Here is a 25,994-nt window from a genome sequence, read left to right on the forward strand (position 1 = left end):
CAACCTAATGCAACAATTTGTGGGCTGAGACAACAATTTTCACTTAGTCCAGATCTGTACATTATAACAATTTTAACTCCCTTTTTTGGAAGGAGGATTTTGAGATTACAATGTTCTGACCTCTGGAACACTATCTTCAGAGACTAGTTGTCATATCTGTGGATCTGTCATTTCTTCAATGGAAGAAGAAAAGGGGGGGGGGACTGATAAAGAAATCCTTCTTGATGTAACTTGAATATATTTAATCTTATATTGAATTTGTATAACCTACACATGATACAATGGAGAGATGAAACCCAGATGGCCGGAACCTATCACCTCTGAGAGAGACAGCCAGGAGATGAAGAGACCATAAAAATTCCACAGTGAGATGTGTCCTGAGAAACTCTGTAAAAGATCATTCTAAAAAGGGGGTGGGGGGGAATTAACATGTTGGCTCTTTGTTTTACTAAATACACATCAGAATAAGGGGAGGGGTTTTAAACTCCCTTATCTATCTCTGCATGCCTGAGAGACCTTAGACGTTGCTTTAGACCCCCTACATGAATGGTCTCATCTCAATAAAGGATTCCTTTTGATACGTTTTCATAAGTTCATTCTTGTTGATTGAATGGGAAAAGTTCTGTAGCCTGACATTAGTGTTCTGCTACAGCTTTAATTATCAGTAGCAATTTGGCTGCTGTTTTCTGGACCCCGTTTTTCAAGTCTTTCCAACCGTTCATTTTGATTCAGCAAAAGTACTGCTGATCATAGTTTGGAATAGCTTCAGTTTAGTGATTCAATCTGGCATTGCATCTTTAATCATTTTGTTTGCAAATGAATGGGTTGAAACAAACCAATCTTATGTCTTTAATAAACAGAAACTGAATATGTTTGTATTTTGTCTTTTAATAGTTGCAATATTCTCCTTACTGGATTTACACTCCATTTGACTTGTACACATCCCGATTATTTACGTGAATCAATAATGATGCCAAGACCAACCATTTAATAGCTCAATGAAAAAAAAGTCATTACAAGGAGCATTATTTGGCTTCACCTGGTTAATTAGCTGTTTGATCTTGCTTACAGAAACTGTGGACCAACCTCTTAATTGGCCTTACTTTAGAAAAGAAATGCATTTTTATTTTACTAGGCATGAATATGTGAATTCTGCATCCTTTGCAACATTTATTTGGGTGTCCTGATGAAGATACTGAAAGAATAGATTCAGTGAGCCATTGCCACATTAATGTACATTACTTCTTTTTTCCCCATTGTATTTTTGCACATTCTTTTGGTTTTAGTTGATAAATTAACTGAATTAAAGGTGGGATTTGTTTATTAAAATTATATGCTGTAAGCATTAAAGATTTAAAGGTTTCCCCTCTCCAGTTGTGACTGACTCAAAGGGACGGTGCTCATCTATGATTCGCAGCTGAGGGAGCCCATGTTGTCCAAGAGATACTTCCATCATCCTATGGCCAGCATAAAAATACAGAATGCAGTAACCTTCCCACTGAAGCGGTATCTATTTACCTACTGACATTTGCATGCTTTTGAATTGCTAGGTTGGCAGGAACTAACATGCAAAGCATTAAATGTTAAAATGAAGAAAGACTAAAAAAGTTAAAAACCAGAATGTGATGGGGTGGAATGGGTATTTTCTTCCTCTTCCACTAACCACCTCTAGCATGGAACACCAACCAGGTCTTAACAATTACCAAAGGGACATGAGGTTCCAGAGGCGGGTTTGTACCTCGTGGAGTATGATGTTCCACAGAGCAGGAGCCATTCCAGAAAAGGCCTCTTTTTCGAACCCTCCAAGCCAAAATTCCTTGACTGATGTTCCTTTTTGCCAGAACAAGTGAAGTGGGCCAATCCCATTTGGATGAGGTGATTCCTCAGGTAACCGGGACTCATGCTATAAAGGGCTTTAAAGGTCTTAACCAATATGTTGAATTGGACTAGGAGGCGAAGTGGCAAACAGTAAAGCTCCTGCAACAGTGGTGTTACATGGGCCGCCCCAGGGGCCTCGAAGACTGTTCACACGACTGCATTTGGCATCATCAGCTTCTGAATATTTTTCAAGGGTGGCCCCAGGTAGAGCATATTGCAGTAATACACAAGATGATTAGGTATGAGTGCAGGGATTCATGATCCAGGAAAGGGTGCAACTGGCACAGAATATATTATGCAAAGGCCCTCCTTGCTACCACTGTTACTTGCTCTTCAAGTAGGAGTCATGCATCTAGGTCAGTGGTTCCCAACCTTTTTTTCGCCCCGCACCCCTAAAGAAATTTCACTCGAACCTCGCACCCCCTGAAATTTAGACTTTAGGAACTACTGAACGCGTTAAATATATGGTAGGATTGAATCTTTTCAGCTATGTATGTGACGGCCACTAAATAATGATACTTAACTCTAAAATGAAAACAAAGTTAATCCATTGCATAATAAATAAATAAATAAAAATAAAAATAAATAAAAATTACCTGGACTTTTCTCGCACCCCCTGGAATATCGTCTCGCACCCCAGGTTGGGAACCCCTGATCTAGGTGATCCCCAAGTTTCAGGTCTAACCCGCGCACCCATAGCCATCTGGTCTTATCAAAGATTTATCAAATCTTATCAAAGATTCTTTTGCAGCTATTAATGATGTCAGGAATTTTTTTTTTACAACCAGCCATCATGATAAAATCTGCTTCTCTCAGGTGATCATTTCATTTTACCCTCTTGGACCCTGGTCAACTGGTATCTTATTAGATATTCCTTTTGGCTACAATGTGGGTGACAGTATCAAATTGTCTGACAATGTTTAGTTTCAATGTATATGAAGTTATATGGCACAATAGCAGAGAATAATATATGTTTGAGAATTGAGCCTTGAGTAATAGATAAATTGATATGAGTGATTACTTTGGATTACCCCCATTCTGGATGGAGGGGGGCCCACCTGTCCATCAGGCTACGATGAGAGTCTTATTTCAGTTTTACATTCATATGTTACTACAATATTATTGTTTTTTTGCTCCAAGATGCTGACTTTGGCCATTCATCAGGATACTTCCCTTGATATGCTCTTTGCGTTGCCTCATTATTGTCTTTCACTTCAACATCCTGCTTAACCCTTTTCTTATCCAAGGTTGTAATATAGTACCTTTGAATATTCTGGAGATACAAATTCAATAAATTTCAAATTGTTTATAGACACAGGTGAGTTTGTAATTATCAGTTCTGCTAAAAGGTAATTGCAAGTATTTTATATAAGTTTGCATCAGGGAGCTGAAACAATAATTATATTTCAGTTTAAGATTGCTGTTATCTATTATTAGTTTAAATATGTCCCCAGTAAATAATGGTTTTTAGTTGTTTTATAATCTATTGAGTTTTTGTGATTTGTATGCCAGGAGCTTGTCATTATCTTTTCTGCTTAAGATATATTGTTGTCCTTCTCACTTTCTTTGCATCTTCCCCTCTTTTATTTATACTGGGACAACTCTTAGCTAAATTTGTATATAAAAAGTTTGATGGAATTTGATGGAATTTTTCCAAAAGAAAAAATATCAGTGTCTTAGTTATGAGAAAGTTTGCTTGGTTCATATTTTGATAGTGTTCATTGTATTTCCTATACACTTTATTTTCTTTTATGTCTGAGAAGTCTTGGAGCATCTCCACTGTCAAGACTGAGAACCTGTTTCATGTTTAAACTGTTGAACAATTATTCTAAAACAGAGAATCAGCTTTTAGGAAATGTCACTACTAAATTCAGAAACTCTATTTGGGAGAAATTGTATCCATCTTTACAAAATTCACTGGTATTTTTTAATGCCTGTGTGAAAGAGATTTAAATTCTTCCAGTCAAGTCCATGCAGTTGTCAAGGTAATTTTAAAATAAACTTTTTTTAAATGTCAGGTAACCTTGTAACTTGTGGGTCTGATGTTTTGTCTATTCTCTTATTAAAAGCAAAATTTGTTATGGAGCTTTCTGATCAATACTACAACAACAACTTTCTTCCCAAATCCCGAGTGGAATTAGCTAATCATAATACATTGTTACTTGTATGAACTGGGGACTAATTTCCAACCTTAATTAAAAATGCTTGCCCTTATCTATAAAGCTTACAACATTTTTATAGGCTGATTGAAGGACTGTTGCTTCCCTTATGAATTTGCTTACAATTTAAGGTCTGTATTAAAGTTATTTTAAAGCTAAATTCATCATTAAAAAAAAAATGAAATAAATTGCGGGGAGCATACATCAGGACTTCTCCATGTCAATGCTAACTGTCAACTCTCCGTAGCCATTTTCTTTGTTTACTTTTTGGTGGATTTTTTAAAACATTGCATTCTGCTTAACTAGCTCGTCTATGCTTTCAAGATTTTCTCCTGCTTTTTATTTTGGTGGCTGACATATCTGAAGTTTGTTAGATTAGCTCTATGAAGATCCGTATTCAGCTGCACTCTCAGCTCACTCATTTTGGAGATAAAATAAAGGAAAATCTAAACCATCTTGAGCTCTTGGGATAATTGTGAGCTATAAATCTAATAATAGTTTTAATTGAGCGGCTTGCCTGGGCTTTACCAAAGTTGTTATGTAAATAGATCTGCAAAGTTTGACATGAAAAGCAGCTCTTTGCTTTTTATAGCGGAGTGAGTCAAAAGGAGAGAATTGCCTGCTTGCTTGTGAGAGAGAAGCTGAGCTCTACTGCCATATAATTTTCACTTCCGAGTCTTAATTGCTGATTTGAACTTGAGTTAAAAATTAATCTGGAGAACTGGAACAAAGAAGTGGAGGAACATAATGTTTAAATGTTTATTTCTTTTTCTTACCTCTTTTTCCTCTCATCAGAAGGTGTTCTGTCTCCTTTTGAAAATAATTGTGTTGCAGATATCAGACACTTCGCTTAGGATTTGTAATCTGTTGTCAACTAAAAGTATTATGAATGATAAATGACTCATTTCCCCCAGTTTTGGAGGAATTCATATTTAAGTAGGTGTAATCTTTTTAAAAGGAAATTTTATTGCATAGCAACTAATAGCAACTAGGGTAAACAATAAGATATCTGTCATGCCCCTGGTGGATACTGACTCTGAGCCATCAGAGGAGGACCCAGGCCCATCCCTTATCCATCCTAGGGCACGCAGGGAGGAGAGGATCAGGGTAAAATGTGGTCTACTTGGGAGGAGAGGATCAGGGTAAAATGTCTACTCAGGAGGAGAGGGCCATGATCCTCTTCATGGGCTGCAGGTGTGAGATTTGTATAAGAGTTTGGACCTGCCTGCTAACAGACGCTGGAGACAATTTAGTGTTTTATTCCTAAAGAAGGTTTATCTTGGTTAGCGTTCTTCCAATGGACTGTACCTGGTTATCTTCCTGAAGTTGGCAATTATCTGTCCTGGTCTGTCATGGGACTTTATTTAGTGCGGTTTGTTTTTGGTTTTTGCTTCATTATCGGTTCTTTGAATTTGAACTGTTTCTTTCCTTTGAAATGTTATTTTGAAAATAGTTTATTCCTCCACTGTGAACAATTAAACAGTGAAGCCAAGTTGAAGGCATTAAAGGACTTTTAGTTACGTTTTGGGTTTTGTTATATTTCTGATATACTCTGGGTCATCACAATATGTTGCATCTGCACATGGGATTAGACTTCAAATCTAATTGCATTTTATACTGCTATAGCGTGAAAGGAAACGCAAATGTAACATCCTAATTTAATATAATGATTCTTATTTAATTTATGGGGCAGAACACCTTTGTTTTCCTGAAAGAAAGACCTAGCATGTTTTTATGTGTGTGCCTAATGTAAGTCCTACCTCCAAAATAAGCCCTACTTAAGAGTCACCCACCCATTCCGTCTGGTTGCTCTCGGTGCTGCAGCCATGAGGCAAGATGAGGTGGTTGTGGAGCGCCCTGCCCTCAGAGCCTCCACAGCCAGACCATCCATGCCCCAACACCTGCCTTGCAGTGGCAGCAGCGGCAGCAGTGGCATCCATGTGTAGCAGGAGACCATGTGGCTGCTGGCCTACTTCTGCTTGCTTGTAGACGCAACTGAGTAAGAGGTCAAGTGGTATGTTGGTGCCATGAGACAAGGCAGATGTTGGAGCATGGATGGCCTGGCTGTGGAGGACCCTGAGGTAAGCTGGTCCAGGGCGTGTGGAGCAGCTCCACCCTCTGCCTCGCCTCGTGGCTGCGGCACCACTGCTCCATTGTGGCCACGAGCAAGCAGAGGTGGGCTGGCGGCTGTGGGGAGTTTCTGCTGTATAGGGCTGGTGGAGTCACTGTTGCTGCGAGGCAAGGCAAGTGTCAGGCTGTTCATGGCCTGGCTGTGGGGGCCCTGTGGTAAGCCAGTGTGGGGCACATGGGGCAGCTCCATCCCCTCTATCTTGAGGCACTAGCATGCTGCGCAGCCTCCTGTCCCAGTGTGAGCAAGCAGAAGAAGTGGGCCTCCTGTACATGGAAAAAAAATAAGACAGCCCCTGAAAATAATCTCTTCTTTGAAAGCCTCCAGCCACTCTGGGAGGCAAGCTGTTCCTTTAATTAATTGTTCTCACTGTGAGGAAATTTCTCCTTAGTTCCAGATTGGATCTCTCTTTAACAAGCTTCCATCTATTGCTTCTTGTCCTGCCTTCAGCTGCTTTGGAGAATAAGTCAACCCCCTTTTCTCTATGATAGCTTCTCAAGTACTGGAAGACAGTTATGTCATCCCTAATTCTCCTCTTCATTGGCTAGACATACCTAGTTCCCTTAACAGTTCCATTAACTTTATCCTCCAAACCCTTTATCATCTTTATTGTTCTTTTCTTTATGCTTTCTAGGGTCTAAGTATCTTTTTTGTATCGTAGCAATCAGAATGGATGTAATATTCCAAATGTGGCTTCACTAGTACAGTATAAAGCTGTACTACCACTTCCTGTGATCTTGATACTATCCCTCTGTTGATGCAGCCTAAGGGCTGCATTTGGTTTTTGGGGAGCTGCAGCACACTGCTGGCTCATACTTAGGTGATGGTCCACTAGGACATCTAGATCCCTCTCACAGGACTATGGTTGAGGCAGGTACCATCTATACCAGGGGTCCCCAACCACCGGGCCCCGGACCGGTACCGGTCCGTGGATCATTTTGTACCGGGCCACCTACTTTGCTTGGGCGCCGCCATCTTGTTTCGACGGCGCTTGAGAAAGTGCTTCCGGGTGAGCTTGTCGGTCGTCGGTTGGATGGAAAGCGGCGTTTGGGTGCTGAAGGAATCCTCGCGCCTTAGTTTCATTGAAGGGGGGGGGCGCTTCGAATGGAGAGCCGTCCCAATGGCGGTGGAGTCTCGCGTTACTCAGGAGGAGATTAAGAAAGAGCCCGAAAAGCCCATCGACCGCGAGAAGGTACAAAGGAGGAGTTGAAGGTGGCGGTGAGAAGTGGGGGATGGCTGGCTGGTTGGTCGCTTGGCTCGCCTTGCCTTGGTCGTGTGTGCTGATGCCGGTACCGGTCCGTGGATCATTTTGTGATGCCGGTACCGGGCCGTGGTACAAAAAAGGTTGGGGACCACTGATCTATATCTGTGCATGTGGTTTTTCTTGCATAAGTGAAGGATTTACCTTTTTCACCACTGAATTGCATTTTGTTCAGTAAGGCCCAATGCTCAAATCTGTCAAGATCTTTCTGAATCATGAGTTTGTTTTCCAAAGTGTTGGCAAGTCTCCAACACTTAATGTTGTCTGCAAATTTGATTATTTTTCCTTTTATCCTCTCATCTAGATCATTTATGAAGATGTCAAAGAGCAACTGGGCCAAAACAGAATCTTGAGGTACCCCACTACATACTTCTCTACATATAAATGTAGTTCCATTGAGGACTATGTACTGAGCATGGTTGGTCAGCCAACTGCAATTCCATTTTGTGGTGATATTGTCTATCACATATTTTTCTATCTGACCAAGAATTAGGCTGTAGTCTTCTTTGTGAAATGCCTTACTGAAGTCCAAGTATACTACAGCTACAGCATTTCCCCGATCCACTAATTTAATCACTTTATTAAAGAAAGCAATACAATTTGTCTGGCATGCTCTATTTTTAACAAACTCATGCTGTCTTTCTAGTGACTGCCCTGTTCATTTCTAGGTGCTCACAAATCTGATGCTTGATTATCTTTTCCAGGATTTCCCCAGGTATTGATATCAAGCTGATCAGTGTGTAGTTTCCTGGATCCACATTTTCATCTCCTTGAATATTGGAATTATATCAGTTCTTTTCCAGTTCTCTAGCAAGTCCCCCTTGCTCCAAGAGCTCTGAAATTTTTCATTCAGTGGTTCTGAGATTACATCTACCAGCTCCTTCCTGAACTGAAGTGGATAGGTGTTCTTTTACCAATGTCTTGCCTAGTTTGATCTGCATTCCTGTTCTGTCTACCACAGTGCTACTTTTGGTAGGTTGGGCTATTTTTTCTTTTCCATGAAGACAGATGCAAAGAAGGAATTAACCAATTCTGCTTTACTCTCTACCTGTCACCTTCTTGCTGTCTTCTCCTATTAGTGAACCAATCGTTTCCTGGATTTTCTTCTTGCTCCTTACATATTGAAAGAAACTTTTTAAAATTTAATAAATAGTAATAAATAATAATAGAAATAGGATGATGGTGACAAAAGAAAGTAAAGGTACTACCAATAGTAATAGGCACCTTGGATGCAATCCCAAAACAATTGGAGCACCATTTGGATATCACCAGCAATGACAAATTTACTGTCAGTCAGTTGCAAAAGACAGCTTTACCTGGAGCAGTGGCCCCCAACCTTTTTTGAACCAGGGACCGGTTTCACGATTATTCTTCCACGGACCAGTACCTGAGTAACGTGAGACTCCACCGCCATTGGGACGGCTCTTTGTTCGAAGCCGCCCCCCCTTCGACGAAACTAAGGCGCGAGCACCCAAACGCCGCTTTCCAACTGAAACCTGGAAGCACTTTCCAACCGAAAACCCGGAAGCACCGTCGAAACAAGATGGCGGCGCCCAAGCTTTGCGGCCCGGTAAAAAATGATCCACGGCCCGGTATCGGTCCGGGGACCGGTGGTTGGGGACCCCTGACCTGGAGCACATTACATCCTGGTATTATACTATAATATAATACCATCAAACATCTACATCTGTCTATTCCAGCTCCTTAGGAAGGTCTTGATAGGTGGAAAAAAATGCCAAATCCAGTCTGAACATTTGACTGACCATGTGGCAAACCATAATAATAAATAAACTTCATCTAGAGGACTTAAGATGTTAAATGTTGTGCAGATTCATCATTTGGTTTGATGACTAATATGTGTGTAGCAATGACATAAGTTTTTCCTGAATATCAAACCTACAACCTTATTTTCTACATTAGACATCCATAGTATGTATATAACAATGTCTGGTTTTTTTGGATTCTTTTCTGGCCAACAACCAGCATTTTAGTAGAATGAAAAAAATCAAACATTCCTTTTAATTTTCAGTGTAGTCATTGTAATGTCAGAAGCAAGCAGCTTTTTTCAATTTTAAATATTATTTGTTTCTTTAGCAGTGTATTAATAATTCTAGAGCCCACAAATCTTTGTAGTTCCATTTGCAGCTTTTTCAATTAGAGTATGTTATTTAAGTGGTGGTATCTCAAATATAACTCCTAAATTGGCTAATTCATAAAAACAATTCAAATTCAAATCTGGGGCATTGCTAAATGAAAATATATGAGCTGATAACCATTTTGAAAGGTGACTAAATAAGCATCCTGAAATTAAATGACTTTTTTTTTTAAAAAAGTATGAATATATGGATTGATTCAATAACTGCCTCCTAATTAGAAAATTCCAATTTTTATATATTGCACTATATACTTATTTATATTTATATTATATTTATATGACTGTTACTCTCTTGCTTAAACATTTTATAGCTCGAATCCGTGTGCCAGACTCATAGATTTAGTTAGCCCAAAGCTGCTGATGTTTCCCAGGTATTCAACATGGCACAGTTAAGAGTATTGATTATAAAATAAAGACTGAAGCCCTATCAAGTGGATGATTGCCTTTATAACAGACAAAGTTGTAGACCCTTCTTTTTAAGCCTTCATACTTTATTTAAGTACCTTGTCCTGCTCTTATTATGGTTTAATAGAAAAATCTATGTTTGGTGTCATGCCAAATGCCAGTGGCAGTTATTTATTGACATTTTCAGCATTCTTCTCTTTAGAAACTAGCTCATATCATATTTCCCATGGCTTTAAGGTTTTAAAGTCACGCTGATGAATTTTGGAGAATCAAGTTTGGCTGCTAGTGGACCCTCCCTGAATCATCTTAGCACGCACATGCATGCACAGGTGACACTCATATTCAGATTACAATTAAACTATATAATTTCAGGGTTGAACTATGCAGTCAGAGCTTGGAGGGCACACTAAGGACTCCACAGTCTTCTAAGTAATTTGCACAACCTGAAGTTCCTCAGTGTTTGCACAGAAAAATCTCTGGTTACTATTACATTTTTATCATTTATAACTCGTGGTCAAGAGATCTTGGCAAAATTCCACAAAGGCCAAAGAACACCAGTCTGAGCATAGATTAATGCATGCAAAAAGTTAATTTTATGGACTTTGCTATGAAGCTAAACAATGAACATATAGGGACCTTATAATAAAGTAAAAATGACTGCTAATTATAGATACATGCTTATTATTTATATCAGGAATACATCACAAAATATATTGGCAATTGGGTTTGAGATACAACTCCATTGTTCAGATTTATTTGAGAGACAAATAACTAAGGAAATGAAATTGCATATTTCTTAAATTATAATTCCTAATCAATGCTAGATTAGAAGGGCCACAGTGATTACCAGGAATAACCTACTGTAAGGCAAACCTGGAAAATAAAATAATATGCTATGTGATGCTGCCTACAGTTCTCAGTAAAAAGCACTCAAATATGAGTACCGTCCCATCTGTAGCCCACCTTGAACAACAAGCTTCCATTTTTTTTTTGCAACAATACCCTAATCTAGAACAGTTGCTAGCTAGTCCTGTTGACCCATGACTTTTGAAGGTTCCTTTCCTATCTTCCCTAGATTTGGAATTATTCTTATGTAATAGTAAGCAAATCTCTACTTTCATCTTGGAATACCTTAGGCACAGCAAGATGGACACTATGTTATGAGGGTAAATTAAAAAAAAAATCACAGCTAGAACCAGAATATTTGGAGAAGCCTTAGTAAGACCAGCTTGAAGTCTTGTTCTGAGTATCACTATTAGAGGAGTGGTAAGTGAAATGGGAGCAAGTTTAAAGAAAGGCAGTAGAGATCTTGAAACTGGAATTTATTTATTTTTGAAGTGAAACTAAAGGACATACCATGTTTCCCTGAAAATAAGACCTATCCCCAAAATAAGCCCTAGCCTGATTTTTAAGTATGCGCTCAATATAAGCCCTACCCCCAAAATAAGCCAGTGTGTGGGCATGGTCAGCACAGGAGGTGGCGAGCACGCAGGGGCCAATGGCATCTGGCAGCAACCGCAGGCAAGCAGAGAGATGTTGGGATGGAGAGGTCGGGCATGACAGATGTGTTAATTGCTCAAACACGTCTGTTTTCTGCCATAAAGTAACTAAAGGGAGCGTGTTTTACTTAGCTTCTTGGTATTCTGATTCAGAAGCCCACATACATTAAAGGCCTGAGTCGAAGCTGTAACCTCCCCACCGGCTGAGGAGGGGACAATAAAGCTAGAGGAGAAAACTTATCCCCCCGTCCTCTGAGCTGGGAACAGCCAATGACCACCTGCCCAACCAGGTGTCCCCTCATAAACATGGAGAGAGATCCCTGAGGCGGCACTTAGCACAGTGGCTCCTTCACTTCCCCAGTCACCTGATGGAGTTCAGCCCCTTCCCTCCTTGCCAATGTGACACCAGCAGCCAGGCCTTGCATGGGAGCGAGGGTGCGACGTGGCTCAGCATAGCATTGGGACCAGCAATGTGGGCAAAGCGACACCGTGAGCTTGGCCTAGACTGATTTGGTCCCTTAACTGTTGCTCCACGGATCGGCTGAGCCAGCGAGGGCAGGGAGCTTCTTGTTCCATCTCTCTGGGTGCCTGGAGGTGTTTCTGGCGCACTCTCACTAGCCCCCACCCTGCCCAGGCAATCTCTCAGCTGAAGGTTCTGTGGCTCTGAATGAGGCAGCAACCATGGTTTGTGTTCCACCAGGCCTGGAACTTGAGTTTTGCTCAGGCTGCTACTGTGACGAGGCAAAAAAGCCATGCTAACTGTAGTAGATTGAATTTTGGTTTGGTGAAAAACTATTCTTTATGGAGTATATTGGTTATAAATTCCTAAAGATCTATCTGTCCATTAATTGGTCAAACTCATTTATCACAGTAAATGTTTATTCTGGATTCATTTTTTCCGAAATTTGATGTAAAGGACTAATACTAAGGATGTATGGATTCTGATTTGTATTGCCATTTAGTATATTTCACAATGTGGCAACGTCTTTATCTTTTGGGTCTAAAGTCTGTATTTTTTGTGTCACATGGATTTAAGGATGTGTTTTACATTGCAATTTTGAAACACAAATGGTAATTGAAACGTTAAAATGTCGCTTTTTAAATCGATTTTTTAAATTGTTGATCCTGTTGGAAATTTTTGAAGTAAATTTGAAAATGGAAAAAGAAAATGTTAACTATACCTTAATATTTTGTGATTCTTAGAAAACAAGGATGAAGACAAAGCGACTGTAGGAGAGTTAAGAGGGCCAGAACATTCACGTAATCAAAACATACAAGCAGATACACAAGACCAGCCCATATGGGGTAATTGCAGTGATGGTAATCTCATTAGAAGTAAGTATTTACAAAATAGTAAAACTACTGTTCTTTTTTTTTTGGGGGGGGAGGAGGCAGTTTTCAGTGTAAACTGCCTATAGGCTGTTAATGTACTACAATATGTTATCAAATATATCAAATTTCTTCCCAAGAATTATTTTTGTAAATCTTATGTATCAAAGAAGAGAAACTGTGTCACAAATAAGTTATATTGGTGATTTTGGTAAGCTTCATATGTTGTATTGAATTATAAATCGTTTATAAAAAAATAATGACTAAATTCACATACTGTTCTACCCTAACCAAACAAGCCACATTGTAATTTAGATTGGTAGATAGATTCATACAGTACCTCAGTTGCTCTTTTTTATAATTAGAGCAATATGTGTTATATAATTCCGGTTATTTTCTGAGATGACATATCTTGTTAAACTGCAACAGGATTTATTTGTTTGTGGTTTAGAGCAATGTGTAAACCCATCATTATTGTTTATAAACCAGGTTCATTATTTTTGCATTTGGATGATCCATTCTGTTACGTATATTTGGCAATAAAACATAGCCAAAACAAACTAAGGCTTAGGTATAGCCTCATTGGTTGGTATATGGGTATGCAGGAGCATTATAGGATAACTAGAATATATTTCAAGAAAGATATATCATGTTATCATTTAAGTTTCAAATAAGAAGCTGAACAAACCCAATTGCAGCAATACTATTGTGGCAATTGAATAATTTTGAATAATTACTTTGGAATTTCATTAAAGGATTGTAACATCTACGGTAACAATGTTTTGATATGTAGGTTCTACAGTAGATAGAATAGAACACAATAGAATAAAAACTTTATTGTCACTTTAAATGTATATCAATCAGCAGACATTAAAAGGAAATTTTGTTGCATTCAGCTCTCAAAAGATAACCATTATGCATACACACACATATATGACACAGAGAAACATCACAGTCTAGTTCAAACATTATATATATATATATATATATATATATATATATATATATATATATATATATATATATATGGATCTTTGTTATTCGGGTTTTCTCAGCGTAAGATTGGAAGTATCTAGGCAGCTTTGATGAAGTCTCATTCATCATCTTCAGGCTTCTGTCTTCAGCTCTGTGCTTCTCATTCACTCTGAGAAGCACAGAGCTGAAGACAGAAGCCTGAAGATGATGAATGAGACTTCATCGCGTTGCTCAGATACTTCCAATCTTACGTGGAGAAACCCGATAACCAAAGATCCACATACAAATACCCGCGAGAACCTCAGAAAATATATATATATATATATATATATATATATATATATATATATATATATATATATATATATACACATACATACACACACACACACATGTGAGTTTACAAAACGGGTGGCCTAAGGAACAAAGCTGTTACAGAATCTGGTAGTCCTGCTATAGATACTTTGAAACTCCTCCCAGAGGGGAGCAACAGAAACAGACCATGAAGTGGGTGTATGGGGTTTCTAACAATACTCTGAGCTCTAAACACATAGCCCTTATAAGCAATATCCTGAATAACGGGAAGCGAGCTTCCTATACTCTTCTCAGCTGTCCTTACCACTCTCTGTATGGACCTTCTGTCTGATGCACTGCTGTCATCAAACCAAACAGTGGTGCAGTTTGTTAAACGGCTCTCAACTGTGTCTCTGTAAAAAGTAGCCAGGACAGAAGGAGAAAGATGGGCTTTCCTCATCCGATGCAGAAAATGCAAACATTGGTTTGCATGCTTCACTGAAGATAAAGTATGAAGAGACCAAGTCAGACTGTTAATTATCTGCATCCCCAGATACTTAATACTATTGACCACCTCCACAACTGCAGCCTTGATACAAAGTGGTGTATGACTACGTCAGTTCTTTCTAAAATAAGCAAGGATTTCCTTTGTTTTGTTAACATTCAAAACCGGGTTATTTTTTATTCCACCAGTCCGCCAAAGCCTTCACCTCCTCCCTATAAGAATCTTCATTATCATCCCAGATAAGACCCACCATTACAATATGATTCATAACAGATTTAGCACAGCAGTCATGGATCATCAAGGTGAACAGTAATAGAATAGAATAGAATAGAATAGAATAGAACAGAACAGAACAGAACAGAACAGAACAGAACAGAATAGAATAGAATAGAAGAATAGAATTCTTTATTGGCCAAATGTGATTGGACATACAAGGAATTTGTCTTTGGTAAATAATGGACTCTAGACACAGACCTATGGGGAATGCGTACTCAATCAAGTATCCAGTTACAAAAAGAAGTATTAAAGTCTAATACAGGGGTCCCCAACCACCGGGCCGCGGACCGGTCCCGGTCCGTGGAGCACTCTGTACCAGGCCGCAAAGGAAAAAAAAATATGGCGGCTTTCTTCGCCTTCGGTGAATGCTGCTGGGATCGGGATCAAGGACACAAATGAGAGAAGGGGAGGGAGGAAGCAACCAAGCCTGTCCTGCTCTCTGGCTCAGTGGCCGGCTTCCTCCCGCCTCATTCCTCTCTCAGTCGCTCTCTCACTCCTCCACCAGCCCAGGAAGAAACTGCTTCAAAGAGTGGGGGTGGCTTTTCCTCTCGGCGCAGCTCCTCGAAGCGCCCGTTTCACCCCACCCGCCGCCAATCAATCCAGGTTCAATCCAGTGCTCCGTTCTGCCTGCCTGCCTGCCTTCGTTTCTGGTAGTTTCGGAGCAGCTTCGGCTGAGAATAATAACTATTCGCCTCTTTTTCTCAGCCGAAGCTGCTCCCAAACTACCAGAAACCAAGGCAGGCAGGCAGGCAGAACGGAGCACTGGATTGAACTGCGGGCGGCGAGGCGGGGCGGGCGGGGGTGAACGGGCACTTTGGGAAGCTGCGCTGTCAGGAAAAGCCACCCTGCCAGCTTCTTTGAAGCAGTTTCTTCCTGGGCTGGTGGAGGAGTGAGAGAGCGACTGAGAGAGGAACGAGGCAGACACCTGAGGGATGGGGCTGAGGGAGGCAGGGCCGAGAGGCGAGGCTTCTCAGCCGTCCTGCAGGGACTATCTGTCGCTCAGGGTTGCAATGAGGAGGCATTGGCGTTCCCTGAACTTGGTGGTTTGCTGGCAGACGTTTTATTACCCGACTAGGTAACAACATCAGATGTTACCTAGTCAGATAATGAAACGCCTGCAAGCAAACCACCAAACTCGACCCCCGTTCCTTGAAAAAGTGTTTCTGAGTGAAACTGGTCCCTGGCACAAAAAAGGTTGGGGACCACTGGTCTAATATACATAGTTCGTTTACCAAATGCTGAGGAATAATTGTGTTGAATGCTGAACTAAAATCAACAAATAGCATTCGCACGTGAGTATTCTTTTCCTTCAGGTATGCCAAATTAAAATGAAGCACACAAGAAAGTGTTTTGATATGTAGGCTTTACAGTAGATCATGTGCGTAAACAGAACATGAGAAGAACTTATTTGTTCCAAGAATCTGGCTAATATGACACCTCTTATATAAGAGAAGGGTCTTTCATCTGGATTCAGTTCTGATTAGGGATTCATTAATTTACAAAACAATATTTTTATTGTGAGTAACAAGTGCAGAAGTATTTCATCAAGATAGAGCTTTTGTTCTTGTGAAATGCTGAGACAAATCAAAATTCACAGAATATATTAAATGATATGTATTATAATTCATGTTAGGTTTATAGAATAATGTAAATGTTTATCACATTATTTCATGTATTGTATTATTTCACGTATGAATCCAGCTTGAATGCAAGTCGATACTATCAAGTAAGTAGTACTCTTGAAAAAGTCAAGCAAAGATGGTCTTGATTAATACGTGAATTGAAAATTATGAGAAAATCTCAGGAGTATAGCTTTCTGTAGCTATACCAGAAAGTCCAAAAACAAAACAAAACCATCCTTGGAGAAGATAATAGCAAACTAGTTTCAGTTTGTTGCCAAAAACAGTATATGCAAGAAGTGGTGAAAACAGCATTAAAGAAAAATGTCAGTACTTTAGATTTTTGATCCGTTAACAAAGCATGGGTAGGAATAGAACAGATCTTTTAATCTTGCTTTTGTTTATTGATACAGTCATGACTGAATATTCCTTTCTCCTGAATGGATTGTTTATCCATCTACGTAGTTGTAACTATTGCTTTTTTGTTATAAGATCTTTTAAATTTTATGCTGTAATTATTTCCAGATGTTTCTTTTTTATTTTTATATTATACAGTAAGATAATAAATTAAGGACCAATCTTACTGGCAAATATCCATGAATGTTATTATCATAGTTTTTAAGGATGTAACTTTATTAAAATTGGAATGCTTTGGGGGGAGGGGTTGTTGGAGGTAAAATGCTGTCATTTCCTCAGTACCTGAAGAATTTATTTTATTTATTTATTTTGTCAAGTGATTATAAGGTAACAGGTATAAGTATAAACATAGTTATGAATCCATAAAATGGATACATATAAGAAAAATAAAAAGAAACAATAGGACAGGGACGGTAGGCACATTGGTGCACTTATGCACACCCCCTACACGACCTCTTAGGAAAGGGGTGAGGTCAGTAATAGACAGTCTAAGGTTAAAGTTTTGGGGTTTGGGGAAGAAACCACAGAGTCAGGTAGAGTATTCCAGACATTGACCACTCTGTTGCTGAAGTCGTATTTCCTGCAAGCAAGTTTGGTGCGGTTTACCTTGAGTTTGTATCTATTATGTGCTCTTGTATTGTTGTGGTTGAAGCTGAAGTATTCATTGACAGGTAGGACATTGCAATGTATAATTTTATATACTATACTTAGATCAGACCGAAGGCAGCATAGTTCTAGGTTCTCTAGGTCTAGAATTTCGAGTCTGGTGGCATAAGGTATTCTGCAACAAGCAGAGAAGTGGAGAACTCTTGTGAAATATTTCTGGATTTTCTCAACTGTGTTAATATCAGATACGTAATGCGGGTTCCAGACTGATGAGCTGTATTCAAGTATTGGTCTAGTAAAGGTTTTGTATGCTCTAGTTAGTAGTGTGATATTACCAGAGAAAAAGCTACGTAGGATTAGGTTAACAACTCTTAATGCCTTTTTGGTTATGTAGTTACAGTGGGCTCTAGGACTTAGATCATTAGAGATGAGTACTCCAAGGTCCTTGACAGAGTTTGGATCATCAACAAGGTCTTGATTATTCAGCTTGTATTTTATTTTCTGATTTTTTTTGCCAATATATAAGACAGCATTTATTTGTTGAGATTTGAAGTTGCCATTTGTTTGACCATTCTGATACATAGTCAAGGTCTTTTTGAAGGGTAGCAGTATAGTCTGTGGTGTTGAATAGCTTTACATCGTCAGCGAAGAGAACGCAGTTGCTCTTGATATGATCACAGAGGTCATTTATGTAGAGTATGAAGAGAGTAGGCCCTAGAACACTGCCCTGAGGGACACCACTGTTGACAGGTACAGAATTTGATAGGACGCTCCCAATTTTGACCATTTGTTGTCTGTTTGACAGGAATGCTTCTATCCAGTTATGAAGGTGTCCAGAGATACCATAAGATTTTAATTTGAGGAGTAGTTTGCCGTGTACCACTGAATCAAAGGCTTTACAGAAGTCTATGTAGATTGTGTCTATTGCTTTGCCCTGATCGAGTTGTGTAGTCCATATGTTTTTGCAGTGTAAGAGTTGCAGATTACAGGATAGTTTTTTTCTTAAACCAAATTGTTTATTAGAGAGTAGGTTGTTCGTCTCTAAGTGGAGGATTTGCAAGATCTGTCTAGGCTGCTGTTGTTATAAATTGCTTTCTGAGTTACCTCCTTGCTTTCTGAAAATTCTTCATTTAGTATTCTTTGATTGAGATATAGTATATAGTCTTACTTTTGATTCTAATGGCCTTTCATACCTTTTGATTTGCTCAGGATCTGTATGAATGGCTTTTCAACAATTTTATCTATTTGTTTATTAAATATATATGTTGCCTATCTCACTGTCACACAACTCTGGAATTAAGATACTGATGCAGAGTGTTTGTTTCTTTGTGTCTCTTGATGCAAGAGAAGCATTTTCTGATAGATGAGATGTTTATTTGACTTGAAGATACAGGGGACATTAGTGAGAAACATTTATATTCATGTAAATTCCATAAAGTTTAATTTTTATTAATACAGTACTATTATAATACTTAGCTACAATCAGGAATTTGTTGCTCTTTCATTTAAAATACTGTTCCATTTAGAAAATTAAAATTGTAGAACAAAATCTGAATGCAATTATAAGCATACACTTGAAAAATACTAACTTGTGTTCATGAAAAATATCTCAACTATGTAGTCCCTAAGAGCTGACAATATTTATAGCAGATAATTAAACAACACTTTTGTAATGGTTGTCATCCATTTATATTTACTTAATTGCAGTGATAAAGTGAAGATGAACTTGACCATTTTAAGTATGAAATTAGAATTTCCTAAATAATATTTTGTTAGTAAGTAAACTTGAAACAATGTGTTTCAGTGTTCATACCAAAACACATATTTACTTCCAAAATGTTAGGTTTACTGCTAAAGCAAATTATATATTCTCTGCTCATATTATCCTTGTTGTAATAAAAAAAATATTGCAAATATAGGACTGTATTCTACAATTCTGTTTGTTTTGTAACTTTAAGAAAGGTATAAAAGATATTATGTTTGTTGTAAAGAAAACAGTTTAAAACAGTTTCCTTCCCAAAAAGGAATATTACATACGAATCTCTTCCCTCATCTGCTTTCATTACCCTGCTTCAGTACCTTATGATTACATTCACGTTATAACAATAATTAATTTGGGAAGTAATCTAAGTCTTCCTTTCAGGTAAATACTCTTAGTTGAAATAGCAGTAGACATTGAAGATTGTAGTATCTTGTACATTTACTCAGATTTAATCTTTCTGTTGCTCAAACAGGACTTCTGCTTTGTGATATTTAACAAAACAAGAAGCATCTCCCATATATTCAAACTGTCATGAATAATTGATTAATAATAATCCAGTTCTCAAGATTAAATAGCCTATTATATGCTGATGTTTTACAGATAGAAAGGTCACTGCCATCCATCACTTCAGCTTCAAATTTATCCTCTTCTTCATTAAACATATACCTTTTTCTTTCTGAAAAGGCATGTTTTCATCCATATGGGAAGAAGAAAAGCTTATGATGAACATGTTTTACTATCTTATAAGTCTACTCTTCAGTAAGAGGAGAAATTTAAACTATCTGAATATGCCTAAAATGAATGCCTTTTAAGATAAGGCATGACATTTTAAAAATTCAAATTCTCTGTGGTACTTGAGAAGTTGAAGTGGCTATTTTTGCAGAGTCCCCATTTGTAAGAATTAGTGAATTGTCTTCTGAGAGGTAATCATTTAAGGTTGCTTCACATGATCATCTTTTATCATACAATGATTACAAATATGCTAGTTTGCTTTTGTGAGATCTCTATTGCAAATCAGCTCTTACAATTAGAGATTCTTATTGGGACAGTTGACAGAGGCCTCACTAAAAGCTAATTTGTGCTAAAGTTTTTCCAATCAGACAAAATGGTAGTTAGCAGGTAGTGATTTTAATCATGCATGGGATTTTGATTCATAGACAATGTGATATTTTTAAAGTGACTTTAATTTGGAAATCAATACATGAATGAGAAAGCACAATTAGCATATTTCAGTGATGTACTTTTATATCAGTCATTGTTTCAATAAGGGCTTCCCTATACAAGCTGATCTTAAATCTGAGAAGATGCAAGGATTCCAAAGGGACCCACCAAAAGTAGTGATTATAAAGTAGATTAAATTTTATTACAGGGAATGTATTACATAAATACAAAATAACTTTTGTTTCTTGGATAAGATTTGATGTTTTTATCTTGTTTTTAATGTTTTACTTAACTAAAATTTGCAATACTGGCTTGAAATAAGACCCAGCAAACATAGAGAGAGCATCTGCACATCTATCATAGCCAATGCGAATTTGGTTCAGTGTTGTCCATATCACACAGGGCAGGTGATTTTTCCAAGATGCAAGGCTTATGATGAACATGTTTTACTATCTTATAAGTCTACTCTATCAACATTATGGGGGCAGTTTTCTATCCAATATTGTTTCCACCTACTGTATATGTTAAAATCATTGTATTGTAGCAGTAGAAATAGCTTGATGTCAAGATCTTAACCTTTTTCACATTAATTGGAATTCCAATGGATATGTGGTGTTGTTAGTTGGATAATATATAAGAAGAAACTGCCCACACTGTACTTTAAATAATGAGTGAGCTGACAATGTAGTAGCCTTCAATTTTCTGTGGTAATGATATATTCAATTATCCGTATTTAGCATTTGAAATATAAAAGTAGATGTTTTGTAAAAACTGTGGACCACAGGATATACCCCTACCACATCCTGGTTAGGAAAACATTAGCTACCATAGCTCTAGAATAAGGAAAAGATCAACAAAAAATATTTAAATAAAAAAAATGTGTGGTAATATTTCTTTTTTATTGGTTTTTAAAACAAACATAAACAAACAAAACATAAAACATCAAGCCATCTTCCATATACGAGGGCTATCCACAAAATAGATTACGTTTTGCGATAGAAAAAAAACAAAGTGTAGGATTTTTTTTTTTATTATATACACTTGAAAGTGACACTTAAATACTACTTTTCAACATATTCACTGAACAAATTGAGGCGCTTATCATAGCGGTGAACAAGCTTTGTAATTCCATTGTCATAAAATTCAGCCGCCTGAGATTTGAGCCAGTCAGTCATGCCCGCCCGCAGTTCCACGTCGTCGTCAAAGCGCTGTGTTCCAAGCCAGGTCTTCATCCTCGGAAACAAGTGGTAGTCGCTTGATGCAAGATCGGGGCTGTAGGGCGGACGAGGAAAAATCTCCCACTTGAAAGCATTCAGGACTTCTCGAGTGCGATTTGCTGTGTGTGGTCGGCATTGTCATGCAAAAACAAAATTTTTGAGCTTAACTTTCCTCTACGCTTGTTCTGAATTGCTTTTCTTAGTTTTTGCAACGTTTCACAATACCTCACAGAGTTTATTGTTGCACCGTGTTCCAGAAAATCGATAAGAAGCACACTTTGCCTATCCCAAAAAACAGTCGCCATAATCTTCCTTGCAGCGAATGTTTGCAAACATTTTCTTGGTTTTTTGGGGGAATTTGTGTGCCCCCACTCCATAGACTGCAATTTGGTCTCGCTGTTCACATGTTTGACCCAAGTCTCGTCTCCAGTTACAGCCATTTTTAAACTTAATGCACCATTGCCGCACTCCACCTTCAGTGATGATGTTGTCCCCGTACACTTCACAGAGTTGCCGAAAAATTTCAATCGGTTTATGTTTTTTTGCAAACAAAAACCTTATCACTGATTGCACCTCACAACTCGCGGGATTTTCAATTGCAGCACACATTTCAAACGTTTGCTGTGAAGTAACGGGCAACGATACGAACCTCCCACTAGCACGACTAGATGCAGACTGAGCGGTGGACGCACAGACCAAAGATGGCCACGCTAGCTCCGCCCCTTCTTGCTACAGACGAAAACGTAATCTATTTTGTGGATAGCCCTCGTATATACATACAGCGTTCTGGTTGGTTTACAAATTGGTTTGTGCTTCCATTTCGTAGTCTTCAATTACAATTATATTGTATATACTCTCATATTTTCAATCAAATATTAAATACATTAATATCATTATTAATCATTTGACTATACTTTTATTCATGTTTTACGAAATAATTATATTTTACTTAATTTGTTTTATGACGGTTCATATTATCATCCCAAATCTATCCTAAAATCATTTTGTAGATATAATAAGAAAAGAATACATCTTTATATATTTATTATTTTCTAAGAATCTACATATTTCATTACTATATTTTATTGTCTAACCATTGATAGAATAGATCCCAAATTTTATAAAATAGTTTATCATCTTGTTCTCTAATTTCAAATGTCAATCTACTCATTTCAGCACATTCCAATATTTTCTTAATGATTTCCTCCTGTGATGGTGTTTTCTCATTTTTCCAGTTTTTAGCAAATACAATCCTAGCCGCTGTTAATACATTTACAAGCAGGTATTTCAAGTCTTTACTATATATTTCAGGTAAAATTCCCAATAAAAATATCTCTGTTTTCAAATCTATATGCTTTTTTGTCATTTTTTCCAACCACATGTGGATTTTAGTCCAATGTTTTTTAGCATCTGCACATGTCCACCACATATGGTAATATGAGCCAAGTGTCTGATGACATTTCCAACATTTTTTGGATTTATTCTTAAACATTCTTGCTATTCTTGTCGGGGAAAATGCCACCTGTAAAACATCTTATACAAATTTTCTTTATATGCTGTTGACATTGTCATTTTATAATTTTGAGACCACAGTTTTTGCCATTTCTCTAGATCAATCCCATATCCAAAATTCTTCCCCCAAGCAATCATAGTTTCCTTAACTTGTTCTTCTTCTAGTTTAATTTCTAATAAATATCCATACATTTTTTTAATCACCTTTTCATCAGTACCTGTCAAAATCTTATTTAAGTCAGTCAGTTTATCATAGAAACCTTCTGTTTTAGAATCTTTATCATACCTTGCATGTATTTGCGCATATGAAAACCAATTCATCTTTATACCTTATTCTCTAGTTTTTGCATAGATTTAAGTTCACCCTTTTCATTCAATATTTCACCATATCTAACTGTTTGTTCCTTTTTGTATATTATAGGATAAGAAAATGCTTCAATAGTCGATAGCCAGACTGGAATTTTCAAATAACATTGTCTTTTAATCTTCTCCCAGTTTAACCACAGAGACTCCTGTATATAATGTTTTCTAAAACAGGGGTCCCCAACCACCGGTCCGCGGGCACCGGTCCGCGGAACAACTCCTACCGGGCGCGGCTTGCTGGGCGCCGCCATCTTTTTCATGAAAAAGTGCTTCCGGTGAGCTTTTCCGGGTAGAAAGCTCACCGGAAGCACGTTTCATCAAAAAGATGGCGGCGCGCGCTCCGTGAGCTTTTCGGGTAGAAAGCTCACCGGAAGCACGTTTTCAAAAAGATGGCGGCGCCAGCGCTTCCGGTGAGCTTTCCGGGTAGAAAGCTCACCGGAAGCACGTTTCATCAAAAAGATGGCGGCGCCAGCGCTTCGGTGAGCTTTTCGGGTAGAAAGCCATTTCTACCGGAAAAGCTCATCAGCGTCGCCGCTTATCATTTTGATGAAAACGTGCTTCCGTGAGTCACCGAAGCACTTTTTCATCAAAAAGATGGCGGCGCCCAGCTGATGCCGGTACCGGCGCGGCGCCCAGCTGATGCCGGTACCGGGCTGCGGCCAAAAAGGTTGGGGATCACTTTTCTAAAATACCCCTGTGTTTTAGTTACCCCTGTGTTTAGTTCCTTTATACCATAAAAAGCATGCCATCCCAACAACAGATCATGTCCTTCTAATGTCAACAATGTAGTATTTCTTAATGTTATCCATTCCTTAACCCACATCAAATTTGTAGCTTGGTAATACAACTCCCAATTAGGCAAACCAAATCCTCCTCTTATTCTAGAATCTTGCAAAAGTTTTAACTTTATTCTCGCTTTCTTACCTTGCAAATATATTTCAACACAATTTTATTTATATCTTCAAAGTAATCTTTTCCAAGCCTAATTGGAATTGTTGGAACAAACATAAAATTCTGGGTAATATATTCATCTTGATTGTTGATATTCTCCCTATTAATGACAGCTGTAAATTTTCCCATTTCGCCAAATCTAGCGCTATCTGCTGCTTTAGTTTGATATAATTCTCTTTTAGTGTACTGTATCTTGCTGTCAAATATATCCCCAGGTACTTGATCTTATTCGTGACCTGGATTTTCAATAGATCTGCCAGTTCTTCCTTTTGTCTTGATAACATATTCTTTGTCAGGATCTTTGTCTTATCTTTATTTATTTTCAAACCATATGTCTCTATCTTTTCCATATGTCTCTATCTTTTCTATCAATTTTGATGCTGTTTCTAAAGTGAGTCTTCTAAAATGAAAACCAGATCATCTGCAAATGCTTGCAATTTAAATTCTTCTTTTTTAATTTTCATCCCTTTTATATTCTTTTCATCTCTAATATTTCAATTTAGCACTTCCAAGGTTAACACAAACAACAGAGATGATAGTGGGCACCCTTGTCTTGTTCCTTTTCTTATATCGATAGAGTCTGTCAGTTCTCCCTCTATCATTACCTTTGCCATTTGCTTATGATATATAGCTTCTATTGCTTGAATAATTTTTTTAGCAAAGCCCATCTGTTCCAGCAGTAATAACATGAATCGCCAATTCACATTATCAAATGCCTTCTGTGCATCTAAAAATATCAAAGCCATTTGTTTTTCAGGATGTGCCTCGTAGTATTCCAAAGTGTCCAAGATTACTCTCATATTGTCTTTAATTTGTCTCTTTGGCAGAAATCCATTTTGATGGATAAAATTGTTTAAGTATTTTTTAAGTCTTTCTGCCAATATTGAAGCAAAAATTTTATAATCTGTGTTTAGTAAGGAAATAGGTCTACACTTCTTCATTTGTAATGGATCGGCCTCCTCTTTTGGAATAAGTGTATTCCCATGCTCTTCCCTCTATCTTATCAAATAGCAATGTCCTTGAAAAGAAATCTCAGTTCTTTCTCAGCTTTGTCTGGTCAAAAGAGAAATAGAATATTTCCCAAGCCTCTAGTTGGCAGTGTTACAAAGTTTCTTTTGCTTTCACTTTCCCCCTCCTTTTCCAAACAAAATATAATAAGAATTAATTAAAAAAAAGAAAAAGATATTTAAAAAAAAATAACTAAAAGGGAGTCTCTAGCATAGAATATTATAAAATCAAAAAGGAGAAAAAGAATAGATAAAAGAAGAGAAAAAACCAGTCCAGTTTCAAAATATAAGATCATGTGTGGAAAATTACACGCATGTACATAATTACTAACAGAAAAGGCAAGAAATATTTTTGCTTTATCAATTATTTAAAAACTAAAAAATTTGTTCGTGTAGCCCTCTACAAATAATGGATAGTCCTTAAAAGTTGTCTCCATCTTGAAGAATTTGAATGCTGATTAGGAAGCAACAATTTAGTACAGAATATGGATTAACTAAGAGAGTAGTTCTTTGGC

At 37.8% G+C, this 25,994-nt stretch overlaps 1 protein-coding gene across 1 annotated transcript in view; it reads left to right on the forward strand.

The window, feature by feature from the left end:
* Window positions 1-25,994, forward strand: part of MDFIC (MyoD family inhibitor domain containing) — a 64,960-nt gene that overhangs the window by 6,336 nt on the left and 32,630 nt on the right. Inside the window, exon 2 of the mRNA XM_026669091.2 lies at window positions 12,689-12,820. Coding sequence (XP_026524876.1) covers window positions 12,689-12,820 — 132 coding nt within the window. The remainder of the gene's footprint in view (window positions 1-12,688; window positions 12,821-25,994) is intronic.

The sequence above is a fragment of the Notechis scutatus genome, chromosome 6, assembly GCF_049901735.1.
Source record: "Notechis scutatus isolate UNSWTSFEM ecotype Mainland chromosome 6, rNotScu1.2, whole genome shotgun sequence".
NCBI classification, from domain to species: Eukaryota; Metazoa; Chordata; class Lepidosauria; order Squamata; family Elapidae; genus Notechis; species Notechis scutatus.